Genomic DNA, 21,919 nt, shown 5'->3' with positions numbered 1-21,919 from the left:
TGTTCCTAGTGTATAGAAAAACAGTTGATTTATGCATATTGGCTTTGCATCCTGCAACTTGGCTAAACTCACTTATTAGTTCTTATTTCTTTTTTGTAGATTCCCAGAGATTTTTTGCATATATTGTGTTGTCTAAGAATAAACAGTTTTACTTCTGCCTTTCTAATCTGTATACCATTTATTGCCTCACTGCACTGGTTAGAGCCTCTAGTTCTTTTCTTTTTCTTGCCTTATTGCACTGACTAGAACCTCCAGTTCAGTGTTGAACAGAAGAGGTGAGAGCAGACTCTTTATCTTGTTCCCAGTCTTAGGGGCAAGGTATTCAGCCTTATGCCATCAAGAAATGTTACCTGTCGTTTTTTCACACATGTCCTTCATCAGGTTGATGAAGTTCCCCTTTATTCCTAGTTTGCTGAGTTTGTTTTATTGTGGAGGGAGGTTGGCTCTTGCAACAATTTTTTCTGCACCTTTTGAGATGATCTGTGATTTTTCTTTTTTTTAGTCTGATAATACGGTGGATTGCATTGATTGATTTTTAAATCTTAAACCAATCTGGAATTCCATTGATAGACCTCAATTTGTTATGATGTAGTGGCTCAGACGGTAAAGTGTCTGTCTACAATAGACCCAGGTTCAATCCCTGGGTTGGGAAGATCTCCTGGAGAAGGAAATGGCAACCCACTCCAGTAGTCTTGCCTGGAAAATCCCACAGACGGAGGAGTGTGGTAGGCTACAGTCCATGGGGTCGCAAAGAGTCGGACACGACTGAATGACTTCACTTTCACTTTATTATCCATTTTATATATAGCTTGATTTAATTTGCTGAAATTTGTTCTTTTTTGTTGTTTTGCATCTATGTTTATGAGAAGTATTGATCTGCAGTTTTCTTGTAATATCTTTTTTTAAAGGTTTGATATCAGGATAATGCTAGCTTTATATTGGATTGGCAAAAAAATTCATTCAGAGTTTTTCATACCAGCTTACAGAAAACCTCAAACTTTTTGACCAGCTCTGTAGAATAAGTTGTTAACTTCAAATCCAGTGTTTTCTTCTGTTATAGTATTGAAGTTGCCACGAATCAGAATAAGTATTGAGAGTATCTATAAGATAGGCTTCTTATAAGTATTTGTGTTTGAGTTGGCAGTGTCCTGATTATTGTCAGCATGCTTAAATTGAAGCTACTTTTTATATCAACATAAAGGTATAAAATGTATAAGTAGAAAAGGAGCAATAAAAATTGTCTGCTCTGAGCACATGTCAAGGAAATACCTAAACATAAGGACTGAGAAGATGATATATTTTCTAAGAGTCACCTTGTGCTAAGTCGATTCAGTTGTGTCCAACTCTTTGCGACCCCATGAACTGTAGCCCACTAGGCCCCTCTGTCCATGGGATTTTTCAGGCAATACTGGAGTGGGTTACTGTGCCCTCCTCCAAGGGATCTTCCCAACCCAGGGATTGAACCTGAGTCTCTCATGTCTCCTGCATTGGCAGGAGGGTTTTTTAATCACTGGCACTACCTGGGAAGCCTGAGAATCACCCCACCTATAAGCAATTACTGTCTGTCACCCTCAGTGAAATTTATATCCTTTAGCATCCCAAACGGAGAAGGCAATGGCAACCCACTCTAGTACTCTTGCCTGGAAAATCCCATGGACGGAGGAGCTTGGTAGGCTGCAGTCCATGGGGTCGCACAGAGTCGGACATGACTGAAGCGACTTAGCAGCAGCAGCAGCAGCATTCCAAAATAGCACATTTTGGGCTGCCTGCTCCCTTTCCATTTTACTCACACCACAGATTTCCTTAAAAGGCCAGTTTGGAAACAAAGGTAAAATAATATTCACAATCTTGCCTTGTGAGATTGAGAATAGTTGACCAGTTGGTACATCTTTGGGGTATTAAGGAGTGATATGCAGTATTTGTTTCTAACTTGTTCTTCTTGTCAGTAGGGGACGCCCTCAACCTGGAGTGAGTTCTTCCCCCCCCTCCCCCCCCACCTTTTCACTTTACATTGATCCGTGAACAAAGGCTAGGAAGCCCTAAGGGAAGGCCCTATATTAGTTTGAGTTCCAGGGTTTTCACCAGTGTATTAGGCTAATGATTTTTTAACTCTTAGTTGCTAAATTTCAAGTTAAATGAAAGCTTAATGTAGAAACCCAAGAAAGAAAGCAGATAATAAGCATGATTCTATTAGTCTAAATAAATTTTGCTAATTCAGTACTTTAACATTTTAAGTTTAATGAAGGCAAGAAAGTTGTGATGAATACAGATCTAATATCAAGGGGTAAGATAACATTCTTCTTTAGTAACCAGTTTATTTGGTTGAGTATCAGTACTGAGAAAAATTCTGACTTCACAGATGATTTAGTTCCATGTGACTTTTTAACAGCTCGCCTTGCAGTCTCAGAGTATTTCTTCAAGTAAACTCATCCAGAACTTGGACATAAAGGAGTAGGAAATTGGTTTCACAGTTCAGTCACTAATAGTTTCCAACATACTGCTCACATTTTTACCATGTATTAAAGTCAGGAAAAAGGGGAGGGGGATTTAAACAAATATAAGCAGTGATAATGTCTTGATGAGACTGTTTATTGGTTCCTTTATTGACTTTTGTTAATGCTTTGAGCACACAGGCAGGGTATGCCTTCACTTCACCTGCCACTTAATTGCTTATGACATGCATGTACTATAGTGCATTTGCTTATAAAGCTTTTAATGAGCAAGTATGTGCAGGCCAGAATTGGGTGGGAGTGGGGTATGGGACGGAAGAACAAAAGACCAGTGTAGGCCTTCCTAATCAGTGATACATTTACTAGGAGTCCAAATATATATATATACAGAGATAGCAGAAGAAACTTTATTCTGAAGTTTACATGAAATGAGTTAACCTGGCTGTGGTATCTCCAGGTATTAATATTTGGTATGAAAATAATTTGAGTCTGTTTATTTTTTTTGTTGCTCTTTATTTTTACTTTATTTTTAAAATTTATTTTTAGTTGATGGATAATTGCTTTACAATATTGTGTTGGCTTCTGCCATACATCAACTATTACTCGGCCATAGGTATACATATGTCCCCTCCCTCTTGACACTTCTCCCACCTTATTTTTTTTACAGTTAAAAATAATTTTTTTAAAAAAGCTATTTTCAATAGGATAGTCAAATCAAGTGCTTGTGGAATTCCTAACTAAAACTTTTTTCAGCAGGACGTGAGGGTTCTGTGGAACAGTTTGAAAACTACTTTGCTAGACCATGTCATTCCACATAGGAATGTTTCTCAACAACTTCTCTTCAGTCCTTGTTTGAAATTAGAGTTCTGGTAAATTAAGGGAAAATATATAGGTCTCTTATTACAATGTTTTAATATTTATGAGTTTTATATACTTAATGGTAGCAAAATAATAATTAAAAAACAACAAAAATTGAGACAGAATTCAACCCCCAAGTATGGGATATGTATAATTCACAGTATATCCTAGTATTTAAAATATCTTTAAAACATCTGTCTATTTTTTATGTTTCACTTTTCTTATTATTCATATAAGCAAAAGTTCATATTATTAACACATCTAAACTGAGATACCACTGATTTGAGTTTTTAAGTCTGAGCTTTAAAATGGAATGTCAGAACTCTTAAAACTCTCCTACTTTTGTACGAGTTTTACTGGACTTCCCTGGTGGCTCAGATGGTAGAGTCCGCCTGCAATGCAGGAGACCTGGGTTTGATCCCTGGCTGGGAATATTCTCTGGAGGAGGACATGGCAACCCACTCCAGTATTCTTGCCTGGAGAATCCCCGTGGACAGAGGAGTTTGGTGGGCTACAGTCCCTGGGGTCACAAAGAATCGCACACGACTGAGCGACTAAGCACTACCTGAAGGGAAAATGATGACACTCTTTGGTTTGTCTAAACACATGCTAGCACACATCAGGGTGTAATGAAGATGTAGAGTTTTCAGTAATGTTGCTTCAAATTAGATTCTTTCCTTCTCGTGTCATCACTGTGGATTTTCTACCCCACACCTCTTCATTTCTCTCAGTTAATTTCTTCACAATTCTCATTCAGCATTTCTCTCACTGTTGATTTATGAGAACCCCAAAATATGTATTTGAGAGATACTAGAGGTGATTCAGTTCTGTTTCAGTTTTAGAAGTTCAGAGTGAAATAATCCTGATTTACATGCTGGCTGGAAAGAGCTTGAGTGTGTCTCTGTAAGAGTACAAGTTTATATAAAAAAGAAAAAAAAAATCACAAAAAAAATGCTTCCTTAACTTTGGTTCTAGAATCTCTGTATGGTCTCCCCTGTAATGTTAGACTTTGGATTACTAATAGGCAGAGAATAGTCATATTATTTTAGTAATATACATATATGCATGAATAGTGATGTTTTCTTATTTTTAAGATCCTAAAGCACTGTAGAATAGAAACGAGCAGACAGAATGAGACAGGCAGATCTGAATTGAAATCTTAGTTTGGCTACCTACTAAACTGTGTGATCATGGGAAGTCACATAGCCTCTCTGTCTCATTTTCTTCACCTGTGAAGTAGGGAAATAACACGTGTAAAGATCCTTGAGCTTATTAGGAGTTCAGTGAAGTATAGGCAAGTAAATAAGTTGGTTATAATGATAAAAGATAAAAGTTATGTTAAAATCATGACAGCTGAAACTGAGAGAAAAAAGGACTATGGCAGGGGCAATGTGCAAGAATAGGAAATATTGGGAACTACAGTTGATAGGAAATATGGTTCAACTTGTATTTAGTTTAATTCTAATATTTTAAAGCACATTCTTTTCCTATTGATATTAGTATGTATTCTGCACAGTTTTAACCCATTTTGAACTTAAACATTTTCTTTTATAATCAAATTGCGTTTAAATTTTTTTATCCTTTTATTTGTTTTTGTTAATATTATTGTTCTCTGAGTAATCACACACATTTTAACTTAATTTACAGGTGGCTGTTTGTTGCATCTGTTTTTTTGTTATCCTTCCTCTAAATCTTGTTGGTACAATACTTGGCCGAAATCTGTCAGGTCAGCCCAACTTTCCTTGTCGTGTCAATGCTGTGCCTCGTCCCATACCGGAGAAAAAATGGTAAAGAGAATGCTAAATTTTCTTTGATTGCTTCTCACAATATATAAATTCTTAAGGCTATTGCGTATACATAACTTTTAGAATTGGCATGTATTTATAAGTTTAAACTTAAGATTTGTCTTTTTCTTTCTCCTTCAACATATTATTAGGAGTAGTAATAAATGGTATCTTTATTTCACTTTTTGAATATTAGTACCATTCACAGAGAAATCAAATGCTTTGGTCAGTACACTAGTTCATAGAAGCGGATAGAACCTAACGCAGCAGCTGTTGTATTACTGCAGCCTATAAACCAAATCTATTTTTATAAATAACGTTTTGTTGGAATATAGACACGCCTGTTTATTCCCATATTGTCTATGACTGCTTTTCCACTATAGCATCAGAGTTAAACAGTTATGACAGACACCAACCATATCACCTGTAGAACATGAAATATTATCTGAGCCTCTACAGAAAAAGTTTGCCAACCCCTGGCTTACAATTTCAGTGTCCTTTCCACATTTTTTATTCAAAACAAAATTGACACACATTTATAGCCATATATTTTGAATCAATTGAGAGATGAACTAGGGCTTCCCAGGTGGCACTAATGGTAAAGAATCTGCCTGCCAATGCCAGAGATGCAGGAAAGGCCAGTTCAATCCCTGGGTCAGAAAGATTCCCTGGAGTAGGAAATGGCACCCCACCCCAGTTTTCTTCCCTGGAAAATTCCATGGGCAGAGGAGCCAGGCGGCCTCCAATCCATAGGGCCACAAAGAGTTGAATGTGACTGAGCACATAATTTACTGACCTACATTCTTTATCTTCACTTCTGGGATAGTATAGAAATCTTAGATACATTTTTGTCATTTTATGCACAAAATGTATTTTTGAGGATCTCCCGTAATTCAAGATTTAATCCTGACAAAAAGATGACAGGTATTTCTGTTTAATAGCTAAAGCTGTTCTTTTATTGCAGTAGTTTAAACATAGTTTATAGTTCATTATTCGGCTTTGAAATAGTGATTCTTGATGGATTTTTAACTTGAGATGGTTTATATTTTTTCAACCTTGGGCATAAAATGAGATTTCACTAATATGTTTATATTTCTAATTTTTGTAATTCAAATTTGAATAAAATGTGAACTCACTGTGCATATGTTTTGCCCTTTAAAATTAGCATATTGAATGTTTTAGTGCTGATTTATGCTATTCTGCATTTTTTATTTTATTAATTCTTATAGACATAAGTAGAACAATCTTACTGCATATTTTTTTATTCCCCATCTCATTTAAAACAGCTATATGGCAGACTCTACATATTCATAATAGGGGATATATATTGAAATACCTCTGTTCATAGATATTTTGCTGTATTATAAATATTACTTATTTTCAAGTACTTATACAGTCTTTTGAAGACCTGGAGGTATGTAGACATTTGCAGAAGTGGAAGGTGGATAAAATAGCCCCATAATTTAAAGGAGAGTGATCTGTTCTAGTCTTCGGAATTATACATGTTCTATTTTTTTTTTCTTTTTTTTAGATTAGTGCTATGAGGACGTATGTAGTCTGTGTTTTAAAGTCAGTTTTATCTTCTTCAAATCAAGATTAGCCTGTTAAGGCCCATTGATATCCTGATGTTCCTTCACCCATTACTGAGGAGGATAAGATTAAAGTAAAAGCCTAGTCAGAAATCACAAAAGTTCCTCTGGGTCACTAGATTGGTGGGAGGAAGGAGTAACCTGTACCCTTACTAACCATGGGTCACGTTTAGGTATAGGAAAGGCTCGCATGTCTCTTCATTTTCTCTATGTCATTATATGGGAACCAAAATCCACATCCTAGATCTGGCAGGCAAGTCATTTTTAACCTCTGTGGATCTTGACTTCTTATAAAAGGAAGAAAGGAGATGAGATTAAATGATCTTTAATTTTTTTTTTTCAGCTCTCAACTCATTTTCTTCTCAATTTTGTAGTTTGTTCATGTCAGAAATGGTAGTTTGCTGTCTTTTATGTGCAGTGTACTATGCCAGGCACTGGGAATACCTAGATGAATAGCTTCTGCCTGCCAGGGTTTATAATCTAGTGAGTAATTATATAAGTAATTAGTATAGTATAGTGTGGTAAGTGCAGCCTTGGAGTTACGTTCAGAAGGCAGTCGAAGAACCCACCTCTGGCTGGGAGACTTGGGAAGGGCATTATAGGGAGAACACTCGAGCCAGTACTTGCAGGAAAAGAAATATGAGACAAGGGAGGGCATTCAGGGTTGGAGAATTACTGACTGCAATCAGTAAATATTTGTTGAGTAAATGAATGAGGTTTGAATTTTATTTTTGAGTCATTCTTTGACTCCTTTTATAACTCAGAACTCATAATACTTTAATTGTATAATTCAAAGGAAAAGGAATTACTGAACCAAGGAAAGCATGAGCAAAGAGACTGGCAAGGCCACAATTTGGGAAACATTATTTCAGATGGGGGAGGCAGTTTCAAAACTTATATTTTCTTTTCCTATGGCTTTCTGTAAGTAAAGGACTAAAATTTTTAGAAGTTACTGTAAAGTATAGATCAGGAGACAGAGTTTTTCTTGAGTTCTGCCAGTAGCAAGAATTTGTGTTCCTGAAATTCTTATCTTGGGCTTTAATGCCAAAAAGAATTTTAACAATAAAATTTTAACTATGGCTAATTTGAAATCCCATTTCAATATTGTGTCTCTTTGAATTTTTGTTTTTTCTCTTTACTGGCTTATTTCTGTCCTTTAGATTATTTTTAAGTACCAAGTATTCTGATTCCTGTTATCAGAGTTAATATAATGTGGAAATCATACTAGAAGTTCACTGTTATTTTTAATATTTTCCAGGTTCATGGAGCCTGCAGTTATTGTTTGCCTAGGAGGAATTTTACCTTTTGGCTCAATCTTTATTGAAATGTAAGTTTTGGCAATGTATTTATGTTTCGAGAGATTTAATTGTAATAAGATAAAGGAAATATGGGAGTTAGGGTGGCTCCCCCTTCCCTTGCCCAGAGCACTGCTTAGATGCTCCTCTTAGGTGCATTGGTGAAGCGCCTGTCATGGTGCGTCATGATTGTCCCTTTATTGATGTTCCATGCTGAACTCATCTCCTTGAGAGTAGAGACTGTTTAACTCTGTTCTCGCTGCTTCTCTGATATGTGTAGGGCTTCTGTAAATACCTGTTGAAAGAATGGGTAATAGATAAAGTAACTAGCAAGCAGAAGGGAACAAGGAAAAGAAAAGAGGTTAAAAAAACCCTTTTTGTTTTAATGATGGCTTGTGTAATGGAATTAGGAGAAAGGATCTTTTTTTTGGTATAAAATCATAGTGCCCTTTCTCTTGCAGTCCTGTGAAAATGGCATAGAGCTTTCTTAGACTTTCTTTTCCTAATTATTTTTATTTTCCTAATTTTATACATTATTACCATATCAAACCTTTTAAAAAAATTTAATCGGGTGTTTTATAAACTGTGTTGCTTGTATAGTAGTATGCAGAAAAAAATAAATGAGAGAATTTATTTTAAAAATATGAATTTTTAGCTGTTTTCATTTTTCTTTCCACAGTACACTCCTAAAGCTTCTCATTTATTCAGTTTACTTAGAGATGAAAGGGGAGGAAGGGAAACTGTTGAAAGTTGCTTGGAAGAAAACTATTGAGATTTAAGTGATAACTAAGGTGCAGATGAGATTTAGCAAGAACAGGGTAAGTTTTATGAATGAAGATTGGAAAACTGTGTCTTTGTTGGGCTGTATTTAGGTATTTCATCTTCACCTCTTTCTGGGCGTACAAGATCTACTATGTCTATGGCTTCATGATGCTGGTGCTCGTCATCCTGTGCATCGTGACTGTCTGTGTGACCATCGTGTGCACGTACTTTCTACTCAATGCGGAGGACTACAGGTGGTGAGTACCTACTCTGCGAGGGGCTTCTGGGGCCATGTAGTGTCAGATAAGGTTGCATTTGAAATGTATCAAGTGAAGTAAAAGTCTATATACAAGTTTTCTTAAGACAGTGTAGGAGTTTTTTCAATTATAAAAATATTGACGATTAAAAAAAAAATACTGACAATTTTAGAGAAAAGAATAGTATCAGTCAAAAAAATTGGGAATATTAATGAGGGTCACTATTTTAAACATGAGGAGACATTTGAAAAAGGAAGTGGTTTATTTAGGGTCATTTGTAATTCGAAATCTGACAAAATTTAGGGTCTCTCCTTCCAGTTCTTTGGCTTTCTCCTTGTTAATATATTTAAATGCCATTATACATGCATTTGTTTTTAAATATATAGAATCATAAAGGATGTTTTCATAAAATGCTTTGCTTTAAAATCTTTCAGTGTGATCCATTCAAAAGAGTTATTTTTTCTTTAGGCAATGGACAAGTTTTCTCTCTGCTGCATCCACTGCAATTTATGTTTACATGTATTCCTTTTACTACTATTTTTTCAAAACAAAGTAAGTGGAGACATTTTCTCATTTTGTATTTTAGAAACTAAGTATCATTTAAATGCTAGAATTTAGGCCTTATGTTGAAAGTAAAAATGGATATGCTGTATATAATTTTTTTGTTTTATTTCAGGATGTACGGCTTATTTCAAACATCATTTTACTTTGGATATATGGCGGTATTTAGCACAGCCTTGGGGATAATGTGTGGTAAGTTCTGAAATTCTTGGAATATCATGAGTAAATCTCTGAGTGTTTCTGAATCAGAAAAATACAGTTTTTGGAAACTGAGAAATAACCTTCTATTGTTTGATCAGGAACACCAAAAGAAACTCAGACATCTGATTTCAGTCCTTTTAACTATTCCTCAAAATCTAATTTATTATCTCACTGATTTCTCTCATTTCCTGTTTTTAATAATTGTGTATAGCACTGTTTCCCATACCACAATTAGTTTTTCATTCATGTTGAGAATTGCCTTTTTTTTTTTAAGCTTAGATTGTTTGGAAAAGATTATTGTGTAAACAAGTTAAGGTTTTGGCCAAATGATTTTTGTTTGGAAGTTTCTGTTCCCCTGTTCATTGAGGTAAGAGTGTCTAGGAGGCAGCACAATTGATTGGTTATGAGTACACACTTGGGTGTTTGCAGACTGGGCTTAAGTTCTGGCTGTGCAATCTGTGGTTCTATACCTTGATCCAATTCCCCAAGCTCGCCAAGCGTCTATAAAAGGAGGATAATACCACTGTTTCATGGATCTATTACAGTCTTCCATTAAATGGAAGAGGTAATAGTCATCACCATAAATAGAGCGTATAGTGTGTGTGAAATAGCTAGAAAATGAAGAAAGAACTTTTTAGAGGCACCATGAAAAATGGAAAAGACATGGACTGAAAAGCCTAAGAGATCTGGATTAGATCTCCATGCTGCCACTTAACCTTCTTTGTGGCCATGGGAGGGCATATTAACCTAAGTCTCAGTTTCTAATCTATAAAATGGGCTTATCTTTCAGAGTAGTTATCTGTAATAGTGTCGTGTGTATAAAGCACCAGGTATAATGCAGGTCTGTTATTAGATGGTAAGACATATGAGACGTGGTGGGGAGTTTTGGGGAGGAGCAGGACTTTGGGGGGCCAGTCTTGATTGTGAATCGTAGTGCCCCTACTTAATAGCTAAATTTTTGAATGCTTTTCCTGTTGAAATTTCATCTTGCTGCCTGACAGTCCTGGCACATTTACAGTTCCCTGCTGTTCTGGCAATGTCCCAACGTTTATTCTTTAATGGGTTTATATGCCTTCAGTGCTAATCTGTTTTTGTCAGGGAGGGGAACAAGTTCACACTGGAAATGATTAAAATGTCATCATAATACAAAAATTATACATACTCATCTGGTTATATTGCTAATATGCTTTTTCAATCAGTAATTGAAAGAAAAATATATATTTTTTTTAATGTAGAAAAAAAAATATTTTTGTTAAGGGGGAAATAATTAGATTGCTGCAGACTATGTTTTGAGCATAGCATTTTAGTTTTTAAAAAATTAAGTTTGGTATTATTCCCAGGACATTTATTTTTCTAGAGAGCATATTCAGTCTCTTCCTTTTATAAAGTAATATTTTTTAAGGTTGTTCTTAAGATACTCATAAGATTAAGAAAAATGATTCTCTAGATTGACACCATTTTGCTTTTAAACATATCTCTGCTCAAAAGGGAACAATATTTTATAAGTCTCAAAAATTGAATTTGCTTATTGGACTAGTACTGTATTATGCCAGTTAAATTTTTGATTCTACCTAAAATTTTACAGATACTTTAAATTAAAAAGAATTCAGTTTTTAAAATTGAATGGTTATTTCCACTTATCTTGTAAGAACTTATATATAGCTATTTTAAGGTGAATTATCACTAATTTTCAAGGATAATATAATAATTTCATAATAAAAAATAAGTGTCTGTTTATTACAAAAATAGGTTTCCTTTATTGTCTGGGTGGGTTTTTTAAAATATTTTTTATATTTAATTATGGGGAATTTTCAAATATATACAAAAAGAGAAACAGTAGTATATATGTAGTGAGTCCCCATGTACCTAACACACCTAACATCAGTAATTGTCAACTTGTATCCAGTCTTGTCTTCCTTCTTTTCCCACTTTACCTCCTTTTTTTCTGATGTGAATCTCGAGCTTCATATCATTTTAGCTGTAAATATTTGTGTGTGTGTGTATATGCATGTGGGTATATAGATACATCAAATGTGCAGTGTTTATATAATTATTATATAGCTATAATATATAAGAATGCAGTTACATAATAATATTTTAATATATATATATATAATTTCCTAATGTGCTCAAATATTCACTTAGTATTCACTTCTTTCCCACACATCCTCATTTCTTTTTTAATTATATATAATTATTCAAAAACAGCATTTCAAAATTCCTTATCTACTTACCTGTCTCTCTCATCTGTGTCCTCAAATGCCTACCTTTCTACCAATCACACAGCTTCTACAATTTAAACATAAAAAAGAAGTCATCAGAAATGTGTCCTCTCTAGAGCTTCAGATGCTATTTGGCCATGGGTCTCAGTCCTTCCCTGAGAGAACCCCCCAGTCACTTCTTAATAAATTATCCATAAGTATATCATATTGTCTGGAGAACATGTTAGTATTGTTTTAATAACCTAGAATAATCTATGCTTAAATTTTTGAAAGACTTATTTTTTCCATTTAATGAATTTTTGTCATTCTGAAATTACTCTGTCTTTTTAAGAGATTATTTTAATTCATATAGGTCATAATTCATGAAATAATTGATATGTAACTATAAAAATGTTACATCAGGCCAGACTTGGTATATGACAGCAACAGGTAATTTGCAAAACAAGTGACACTATTTTAGTAAGTTTAGGGAGAATGCTAACATTAGATGTTATCTTAAAAAAAGAATAACTTTCCAGAGCAGAGAGCATTTAGTGTTTGTTTGTAAATGATGGGTATATGCTCTGTATGTGTTTGTTTCAAAACATCTTATTTTATCTTTACAGGAGCAATTGGTTACATGGGAACAAGTGCCTTTGTCCGAAAAATCTATACTAATGTGAAAATTGACTAAAGACCCAAGAAAGCCTGGAACTTCGGATCAATTTCTCTTTCACAGGGGTGGAACTTGGACAGCAAAAAAAAAAAAGCGCAAGAAGAGATTTGGGCTTTAACACTGGGTACTTTGTGGGTCTCTTTCGTGGATGGCTTAAAGTAACATCTATTTCCATTGATCCTAGGTTCTTACTGACTGCTTTCTCCAACTGTTCACAGCAAATGCTTGGATTTATGCAGTAGGCATTACTACAGTACATGGCTAAACTTCCCAAAAACTAGCTCATTAAAGATGAAATAGACCAGCTCTCTTCAGTGAAGAGGACAAATAGTTTATTTAAAGCATTTGTTCCAATAAAATAAATAGAGGGAAACTTGGATGCTAAAATTACATGAATAGAAATCTTCCTGGCACTAGTGTTTCTACAATACTGAAAAATGATGTTCCAGAAAGATTACTTTTTTCTCTTATTTTTACTGCCATCATCAACCTGTTGTGGGACATTTTTATATATTGAACCTGGGTTCTTTTTTGACCTGCTTTTTTTCCGCCCCCAATTCAACTGCATCCTTTTTTTTTTTTTTTTAAGAGAAAATTTTAAAATATTAAATCCTGCATGTAATATATCTGCTGTCATCTTAGTTGGACCAACTTCCCATTTATTTATCTTAAAACTATCCAGTTACATCTTAATTCCATCCAAAGAAGATACAGTTTGAAGATAGAGGTGTACTCTCTACAATGCAATTTACTGTACAGTTAGAAAGCAAATTGTTAAATTGAGAAGATATTTGTTTTTATTAAACATTTTGAGATTTAGATAAACTACATTTTAACTGAATGTCTAAAGTGATTATCTGCCCCCTCCCCCCAAGTTAGTCTTACATCTTTTTTGGGTTTGAATGAAGGTTTTACATAAGAAATTATTAAAAACAAGGGGGGTGGGTAATAAATGTATATAACATTAAATAATGTAATGTAGGTGTAGATTCCCAAATGCATTTGGATGTACAGATTGACTACGGAGTACTTTTTTCTGATGATGATTGGTGTAGAAATGTGTGAATTTGGGTGGCTTTTTACATCTTGCCTACCAGTGCATGAAACATTGGGGTTTCTTCAAAATGTGTGTGTCATACTTCTTTTGGGAGGGGGGATTGTTTTCTTTTGATTTTCTTCCTGAGACTCCCTACAGGAGCCAAATTTGTAATTTAGAAACATTTAATTTTGTTAATCCTGTCTGGGGCACTTAAGTAACATCTGAAGCATTACTGCTTTAGAGTGTTAAAATAAAATTTCCTGACCAAATTGTTTTGTGAAAATACATGTGTTTGCAATTTGAAGATATCTTTTCAAAAGACAGTATTACTGAATGCAGGGTTTTTTTTTATCATGCTTTTCTGATATAAGGGACCCATACTTTAAAATCCCCAATATTGCTTTCATCTGGATTATCCAGTGCAGTCACAAAATGAATGAGAAGCCCTTTGAATGAAATTGTGGCACAAAATCTGTTCAGGTCAGTGTACTATGTAAAGTGGGGATGGGTAAAAGTGGTTAGTGTACTAGAGGATGAGCAAATAAAGCTTACAGTTTTCTAAGAGAAGTAATTTTAATTTTGAATACATCTTTCTGGAACGGTCCATAATGTGAAGTTTTCCTAGAACCATTGAGTTTCTAGTTTAATAGTTTGCTATGCAAATGAACACCTAAAAACTATACTGTATATTGGTATTTTTAGAAAGACTCAAAACATTTTAACCTTAATGTATTTAAACCTTAACATGAAGTTCATGCCACTCAGAGTTACATAAGGTGTTTTGATTACAAAGTATGTTTCTGTAAATTAATAGACTCTGCATCCTTTAATATAGCATTAAAGACTATAAAGGGTGGCAAGTTTGATTTCTTACCATTTAAATACGACTGACATGAACAAACAAATTTTATCAAAAGCTGTCGGTAAATCCTCTTCTTCAAGCCAAAATATTAAGTGTAACCTGCTAGTTCCTTCATTTTCTGTTTTTTCTCACACCTGCCTTTTAAGATCTAATAAGAAAACTAAAAGTTAGTACCTAATGGCTTATATTATATAACTTTGAAACTACATGTAAAATTCTTATAAGAACATAGAGTCTATCTGATATATTGTAAATTGGGTGGCAAGCTTCTATCTTTATAAAATGAAATTTGTTTCTCATGAATCTTTCAGGTAAGATACAGGGTTTTTAAAGAATGAGTGATTTAGCTGCATTCAGGTACACCAGTTCTTTTACTAAACTAATCTGTATTTGAAAATCTTTGGAATCTTCACTGAAAAATAATTTTGTAATATTCAAATACGTGAAGAACTATTAAAATGAGTATAAGTCACCTTGAAAAGTCCTTTAGAAAATAGGTATTGTTTTATGGCTTTGTAGAGGGGCTGGGTTTTGTGTGTGTGTGTGTATGTGTGTGTGTGTGTCTTGAAGAAGATGTAATCCACAAATAGTTTAGTTCCATAGCTTTCTTTCAGTTGTAGAATAGCAAAATATATTATTTAAGTTAATCAAATGGTAGGATTTTTCCACTTCATAAATGCTCTTTGTCTTTCATTTATTAACATTTGCTCAACTTAGCAACTGAAGTTTTGAATACTCTCACAAACTGGGGGTTTGTATCTGTAAGCACGCTTCACCTGAAACTCAGCTACACTAGTGACACTGTTAATACGTGTACTCTAGTACAAGAGTGGGCTTCCCTGATGGCTCTGGCGATAAAGAATCTGCCTACCACGCAGGAGACCTGGGTTTGATCCCTGGGTAGGGAAGATCCCCTGGAGGAGGGCATGACCACCCACTCCAGTATTTTTGCCTGGAGAATCCCATGGACAGAGGAGCCTGGCAGTGCAAGAGTAGGATAAGGTGGAAATGTAGTGACTGGAAAGTTGGGAAAGCATCCATCATGTTGAGCTTCTGGATTGTATGGAGTTTTCCCATAAATTAAGCCCCATGCCCTTGGAATTAATTACCTTGTGGTGATTTCTGAACATAGTGAATGGTATGCTTGAATGTTTTCCATTGAGAGTGGATGGATCCCTTTATAAAGGTGGTTGCTGCAAACTCCAGTTCTTCCAAAAACCACTTTATTCAGGGTTATATATCCACAAATTGTGTTCATTTTGATAAAGCTTTTGTTTCCTAAATGTTTACTGATCACCATATGCCAAATGTTTTGCAAATAAATATTAGTTGAAGATTTCCTGATTTTTTTTTTACAAATGTAAAAAAAAGAATGTATTAGTGCAATTTGTTCAGGAAAAGCTACATATTGAAGGGCTTCTGTGTAGGAATTTTGAGAAAGAAAAGCCTATTTGTAATCTATACACTGCAGTTTCATCTGGGTTTTCGGCTTAGGTTTCAGTGTGTTTTAGTGCTTCATTCTATTGATTTATTGGCACACGTAATTAATAGGAGTAGTGACATGAAAATACAAGTATTCATGAATGTTTTATATCTTCACAAAAATTACATAGTTATGAAGCTATATTTTAACAATATGTTAAGGAGATCAGAGAAGTGAAAATTTATCAAGACTGGAAGTGTGTATAGAAATAGACTAGATTTAGAAGTAAGGTAGATCAGAAAGTTGACATATTGGTACAGAAAGTTTATAAGATTTAAATTCAGTTTGAGGAATAACTCCTGTTCTGTGAGCATTTTCTAAAAGCCATCTGATTTGACCTCTTTAGAGCTGTAGGCAGACTTGTGCAGGCAAAGGAAAAATTAAGTTCTTGTTTCACTGTTACTAGGTTATGGAAATAAACTGTTGTGAAAAGTGTTCATCTTGAAGTATTGGTGAACAGGGCTAATAATTGGTAAAGCAGCATTTTGTGTGCTTGCCCCAGTTATCAGTTTAGGTCATTTGAAGGTTGTAAACATTAAAAGTAAGAACTTAAAGGAAAGGAGGAAATAACGTGGCATTCTATTTGAAGGACAACAGAGTATCTTGGGAAAAGCAGTCCCACTTGGGCTTTTCAGCTGTGTCAGACTTGAACCTATAAATCTCCGGAGTATGGACAATTGGTGACAGAGTTGGAAGGAAACAGTTACTACTCAGTGATGACTTCCATTTTTGTACTCACCCGTGATTTGTGTAGGCCGTGTTCCAACTGGCTTTTTAGTAATAGAAATCCAGTGCAGTATATAATGTATCACGTTTGAAGTTCTAATCTAGTCTGTTAATCTAACTGAAGTTGAATTTTTAAAAAGTAATAAAAAGTCAAATGTTCTTCCCTCGGATGCTTTATTCCTTTCCTTTTTGAAACAGATGATCCAAGCATAAAGGATAACCCATTATTATTGGCACGCATATGAAGAGATTACTAATAGCTTTCCACAATTAAATAAAGCAGGGGTCAGCAAGCTTTCTGTAAAAAGCCCAATAGAAAATATTTGAGGCTTTGAGAGCCGTACAGTCTGTGTCACAACTGCTCTACCATTGTAGCACAACAGCCATGGGAGACAGTACATCAGCTAATGAGCATGGCCCTGTTCCAATAAAACAGCAGAAACAGCCTGCAGGTCATAGTGTGCTGACCCCTGAATCAAAGGATTTAAAACTTGAGATTTGGGTATTTTCCCCAACTTCATACTTTGAGGGAAAAAATGTACAGAAAGTGGGAAGAATGGTATAATGAATCAGCTTTGTCTTTTTAAGAAATGATTTTTTTCTCTCATTACCATTCTTTTGACTTTCTTTGTATACAAACTCTGACTCCAGCATTCAAACCCCTCTGTCCCTGTCATTCTCCTGATTGAGAATACTTGGTATTTGTCTAGTACTACTGTTGCACAACAGTTTCACTTGCATCCTCTCACAACTATCCTGTGAAGCTGATAGCATAGGCAGCTACATTTTAAGAAACTAGAGCAGCTAAAGAGTTCCTTTTTAGCCCAGAAGTCATCAAAATTAGGTCCGATTGTTTTGACGGCTGTAACTAAAATGGGGACGTCACTTCTCCGGCTTATGGAAGAGATATTCATAGAGATCACGCTGGAAATGAGTGTTCTATAGCAATGGATGGGATTGTTTTTATTGTACTACTAATATATCAAAAGTAGTGGTGAACTTCTCCAAGTCTATTTGTACTTTTTTTCATCTTCAGTTTTAACTAGTTATTTAAATTCTTGTTAGCCTCCTTGATTCTTTTCTCCCCCTGATTTTATTACCAGCCCCAGTTGACACCTTACTTGGAAATTCTTGTTAGCTCAATAGTTTAAATTGGTGCAAATCTGGGTACTTTAGATCTCTTTAGTGGGCACTTTTGTCTGGTTGGAAAACTAGGAGTTTAATAGAGGAAACTTATACAACCAACTTCTGAATTTCACAGTGAGAGCTTTTATTAAATAGCTTATCAACAGTTTTAACATTAGAACGGGAGGGAATAAATTTGTGTTGGGACACATGGAGTCAGTGATAATGCAGTCTACAAATGTTTTTAAAGTTATCTTCAAGGTTTTGCATACTTAAGGTGGTAGGAGTTTCAAATTTTTTAAATGGAGGACATAGTTGTAGGGGGGATTTTGACATAAGTCATTTAAACTGGCCCATGTCACAGTTCTTATGGCTCTGTGTAAGCCACTAAGATTGTGGAACCTAACCTTGGAGGTCACTGAAGGGAAGAGAGGGTCCAAAGAGGGTCCAGGTTAGAGACCCAGAAGGGACAGACAAATAGGTTAAGTGTCATAGGTGTGGTAGCTGCTGTAATGTTAGCATAAAGATGCAGCCTGTGTGGTCACGAAGTTGTGCCCGGCAAAGACATGGAGCAGCGAGGCCCTATTAGGATGAATGCAAGGTGTTTAATGCAATGTGAGTAGCCATAATGGAGATGGCACGAGCTCAAGGCTGGGGTACACATGTAAGGACAGCCTGATGGTGGATGGAGGGCCTGATGTGCCACCCTTAAACGGGCTTGGGCAGGGGTCTCAGCCACAGAAGGTTTTAAACAGCTGCTGAAAATCGTTAACAGTATGAAATATTTTAAAAACTCAAAGTACTATCTCAGTGGTCAGTTTGTGTAAACTAAGAAGTACACCAGCAAATGAGAGTGCCCTCTTTACCCTGAAGGGGCTGCTCCCTGCCTTGGAGAAGGTGATGTGGTAACCTGGAAAGGCATGAAGAGGAAGAAGGGACCTCTACTCTGCGGAGTAGTTATGGAGGATAAAATTTGGTAGGGGTGGAGGCGTCTGAGAGTGGCTGTAAGAGAGCTGTGGAACTCGGCATAGGGCATAGCAGCAAAGAGTTGGGTGGATGACAGACATGAAAGGGGACAATTGTATGGACTCGTGATCGTGAGCTGTGGAGGAGGAAACCCACAAATAACTAATGGAACTGAGTTGAGTGGCTTTAGATCCCAGAGCCTTTTATTCCAAATCTATCTCTAGTTTTTTTCATGGAAATTAAAAAATACATTTATAAAATTATTTGAGCCCCGATTAGAGTTTAAAACATAAAAGTGGTGAGTGAAATCAGAAAACATGAAGCTGAGAAAAAATATTAACCATCACTTTCGATTGTTTCTAACTTTTCTGTATTATGACTCAAGTATTTTGTTCATACTTGTTTGATAGCCTCTAAGATAGCATTCAAACAGGGCATCTGACATAAAGCTGCAGTTTGCTCGTCCCAGAGCATGACTGTCTTCAAAATGTTTGGGCAAAGAATGTTGGTGAGAAGCCTGGCAGCTACTCACGAGGTGGGGATTAGAGGCAATAAAAGCTCACAACCTCGGTGCTTGCACAAGAGGTCGCCTGTAATGTCTATTTTCCGGAGGAATTCCCTGCTAATGAGGCCAGTTGGCTGTTCGCCTAGTGCCATCTGGAGACCTGGAAGTGTCACAGAAGTTTGTTAGGCTTTTGAGATGTTGACTTTGTGGACTTGTCTACTGACAGGTGGTGACCTTCACTGGGTTAAACGCAGAGACCTATGGCGTTGGGTTTGACTCCTTCCAGTGTTCAGGCAGAAATGACGTTCAACTCCTTCCCATACCTATTTAATGGCCACTTGGTCTTCCCTGCCATTTGGTGGCATCCATTCCCCTCCCTCTCGCCACCTGCCCCAGATTACTCCCTCCCCTCTGTCAGTTCTTCTTGCCCAATCTGGCTCCATCCTATATGTGCCCATTTGATGAAAGCTCAGCATGAAGCAGGGTCAACTTACATTTCTAAGGGCCAAGACAAAACACCCAGTAGTTAAACCTTTACTGGGTTGTAGGACTTGTCACCCTACTTATTAGATGATCATAATTCAAGATGATCAAGAAATTCAGAATCCTGTGTAAAGCCCAGCTCTGGGCTCCCTGTCTGCTGTTTTGTCATTGGTGGCTGTGAAACCATGTGGAAATCACAAAGGAAATCTTGGTCCCTTTTTCTGCTTGCAGTTTAAATGGAAAAAAGATTCTACTGGGTGTGATGCTGACTTCACATTGATGTATTTTACTTCTTAATGGGGGCAATTTTGCTTTTGTAGAAAGGTCTTTGAAAAACCTCTTGGTAACAGCGTTTTTATGTCTATAAATCAAATTGACTCAGTCTAACAATTTTTACATTTAAGGTACAGCATAGGAGGGGGTTTCAAATATCTCTTGATTATTCTCTTACATTATTTGGGCATATGTTTTTAATTAGCAAAAAAATTAACCAGACTTCAGAAATTGGTTGTTTTTATTCCATCAAGTTAATGGTGAGTGGCTTATTTAATAAAACATGCCTGTAATTTAACACAAATAGTAGGTACAGCTGTTCATTTGTCAATCTTTTCCCCTGTATGAATCGTCTTGCACTGTTTTCCTAAAGGATAGGGTCACGTAGAGGGGAAATCCGTCATTTTAAATCATTATATTCTAAGCCACTCAATATCACCAGCCATACGTTAGGTTAGGTGGTTACTGCTGCAAGCGCCGGTCACGGCTGGACGAGGGAATGTGGAGAAAGCTGAGAGGATCGTAATCGTCGGGTTTTTTTTTCTTTTTTCTTTTTTTTTTTTCTGCGCCAAAAACGACCCAAAGAGAAGATGCGCTTCATCCCTACAGGGAAATGATTCTCCGAAAAGCACATAGCGAGCTGGTAACGGGGATCGCTCGCATTGTGTTTCTGGTCCGGCGCTCAGAGCTCTAGCCACTACCTCCTGTCTTCACCCACGTGTGCACCCGGGAGTTGTAAAGTGAATTTTGAGAATAAAGCAAGGCGGGAAGTCCAGCCTTGATCTTCAGGAGCAGCGTTGAAGGGAGGGTGGGCCAGAGGCGCTGTAACACCCAGAGAAGGGCGCCCTAGGCTTGGTGGGAGCTCGGCGGGCTCCGGGTCCTTGCCTTCAGCATCTGCACCTCACTCCCCTTCCTCCGAAGTTGCGGAGGTGCCGGGAAGAGGAGGGGCCTCGCCTCGGGCGCCCGAGTGATTGGCTGCCCAGGGCCCCTGGCGAGGGCTGTGCGGTCCAGCCTGGGAGGAGAGGGGCGGAGCGGCCACTGCTCCAACCACTGCCACAGTCGCAGCCGCCGCAGCCTCGGCCGCGGAGCAAGTAGCTCCGAGCAGCGGCTTCCTAGGCGCGCGGACGCGGACCGGGACGCCGCGCTCTGGGGGTTCCGCGCCCGAGCCATGCCCGGCAGCCGCGCGTAATCGCCGTGCCGGGTTGCCGCCGACCCGACTCTGTACGCGGTCCCTCGCCCGAGAGTCCTGCTTTCGGTGCACTCAGCTCCCTCGGTCTTGGCCGGCCGCTCGCAACCATGCCCCGTGTGACTGCGCTCGGGGCCCTTGTGCCATTACTGCTGCCTCTCCTGCTACTGCTGCTGCCGCTGCCCCGCGACGCCGGGGGGCTCGGGGACGCCACCTGGGACTCCTCGGCGCTGGAAGGCGAGGAGAGCGCGGAGCAGCTACTGGAGCATTACCATGACCCGTGCAAAGCCGGTAGGTGCCGCAGCCGGGGAAGTCCGGCAGAAGTTTGCCTTTGAAATGCAAACGAGGTAGTGGGCAAGCCAACGCGGCAGTCTGTGGGGGCGGGTCACCCTTCCCCTCCGCTGAGATCCCCCGGACTCCCCGGGAAAACAATGCCCCAGAGGGACTGCTTAAATACCTCTCTGGCTGGGACGTCCTGGCCCCTGGTGTGCGGCGCGCACCGGGTGGCGGCCGCGGGAATGTTCTCAAAGTGTCCGAGGCCGAGAGGGCGCCCAGGGGCTGGGGCGGGCCCCCGGGTCGCCTGACAGCCAGGTGGTCACCACGGGCCACCGCCGGACGCGCTGAGCTGGAGCAGAGG

At 37.6% G+C, this 21,919-nt stretch overlaps 2 protein-coding genes across 2 annotated transcripts in view; both read left to right on the top strand.

Annotated features, from left to right (window-relative positions):
* TM9SF3 (transmembrane 9 superfamily member 3) overlaps positions 1 to 15,874 on the top strand; it is a 57,895-nt gene extending 42,021 nt beyond the window's left edge. Inside the window, exons 10-15 of the mRNA XM_065922988.1 lie at positions 4,956 to 5,095; positions 7,940 to 8,008; positions 8,849 to 8,995; positions 9,464 to 9,547; positions 9,672 to 9,748; positions 12,585 to 15,874. Of these exons, the coding sequence (XP_065779060.1) occupies positions 4,956 to 5,095; positions 7,940 to 8,008; positions 8,849 to 8,995; positions 9,464 to 9,547; positions 9,672 to 9,748; positions 12,585 to 12,652 (585 nt within the window). The 3' untranslated portion in view covers positions 12,653 to 15,874. The remainder of the gene's footprint in view (positions 1 to 4,955; positions 5,096 to 7,939; positions 8,009 to 8,848; positions 8,996 to 9,463; positions 9,548 to 9,671; positions 9,749 to 12,584) is intronic.
* A 5,518-nt stretch (positions 15,875 to 21,392) lies between these two features.
* The window catches only part of TLL2 (tolloid like 2), a 134,475-nt gene continuing 133,948 nt past the window's right edge, over positions 21,393 to 21,919 (top strand). Inside the window, exon 1 of the mRNA XM_065920056.1 lies at positions 21,393 to 21,573. Within this exon, the coding sequence (XP_065776128.1) occupies positions 21,393 to 21,573 (181 nt within the window). The remainder of the gene's footprint in view (positions 21,574 to 21,919) is intronic.

Source organism: Muntiacus reevesi, chromosome 2, assembly GCF_963930625.1.
Source record: "Muntiacus reevesi chromosome 2, mMunRee1.1, whole genome shotgun sequence".
Lineage (NCBI taxonomy): Eukaryota > Metazoa > Chordata > Mammalia > Artiodactyla > Cervidae > Muntiacus > Muntiacus reevesi.
Note: the sequence above shows the minus strand (reverse complement) of the source record. Positions and strands in the feature narration are given on the sequence as shown.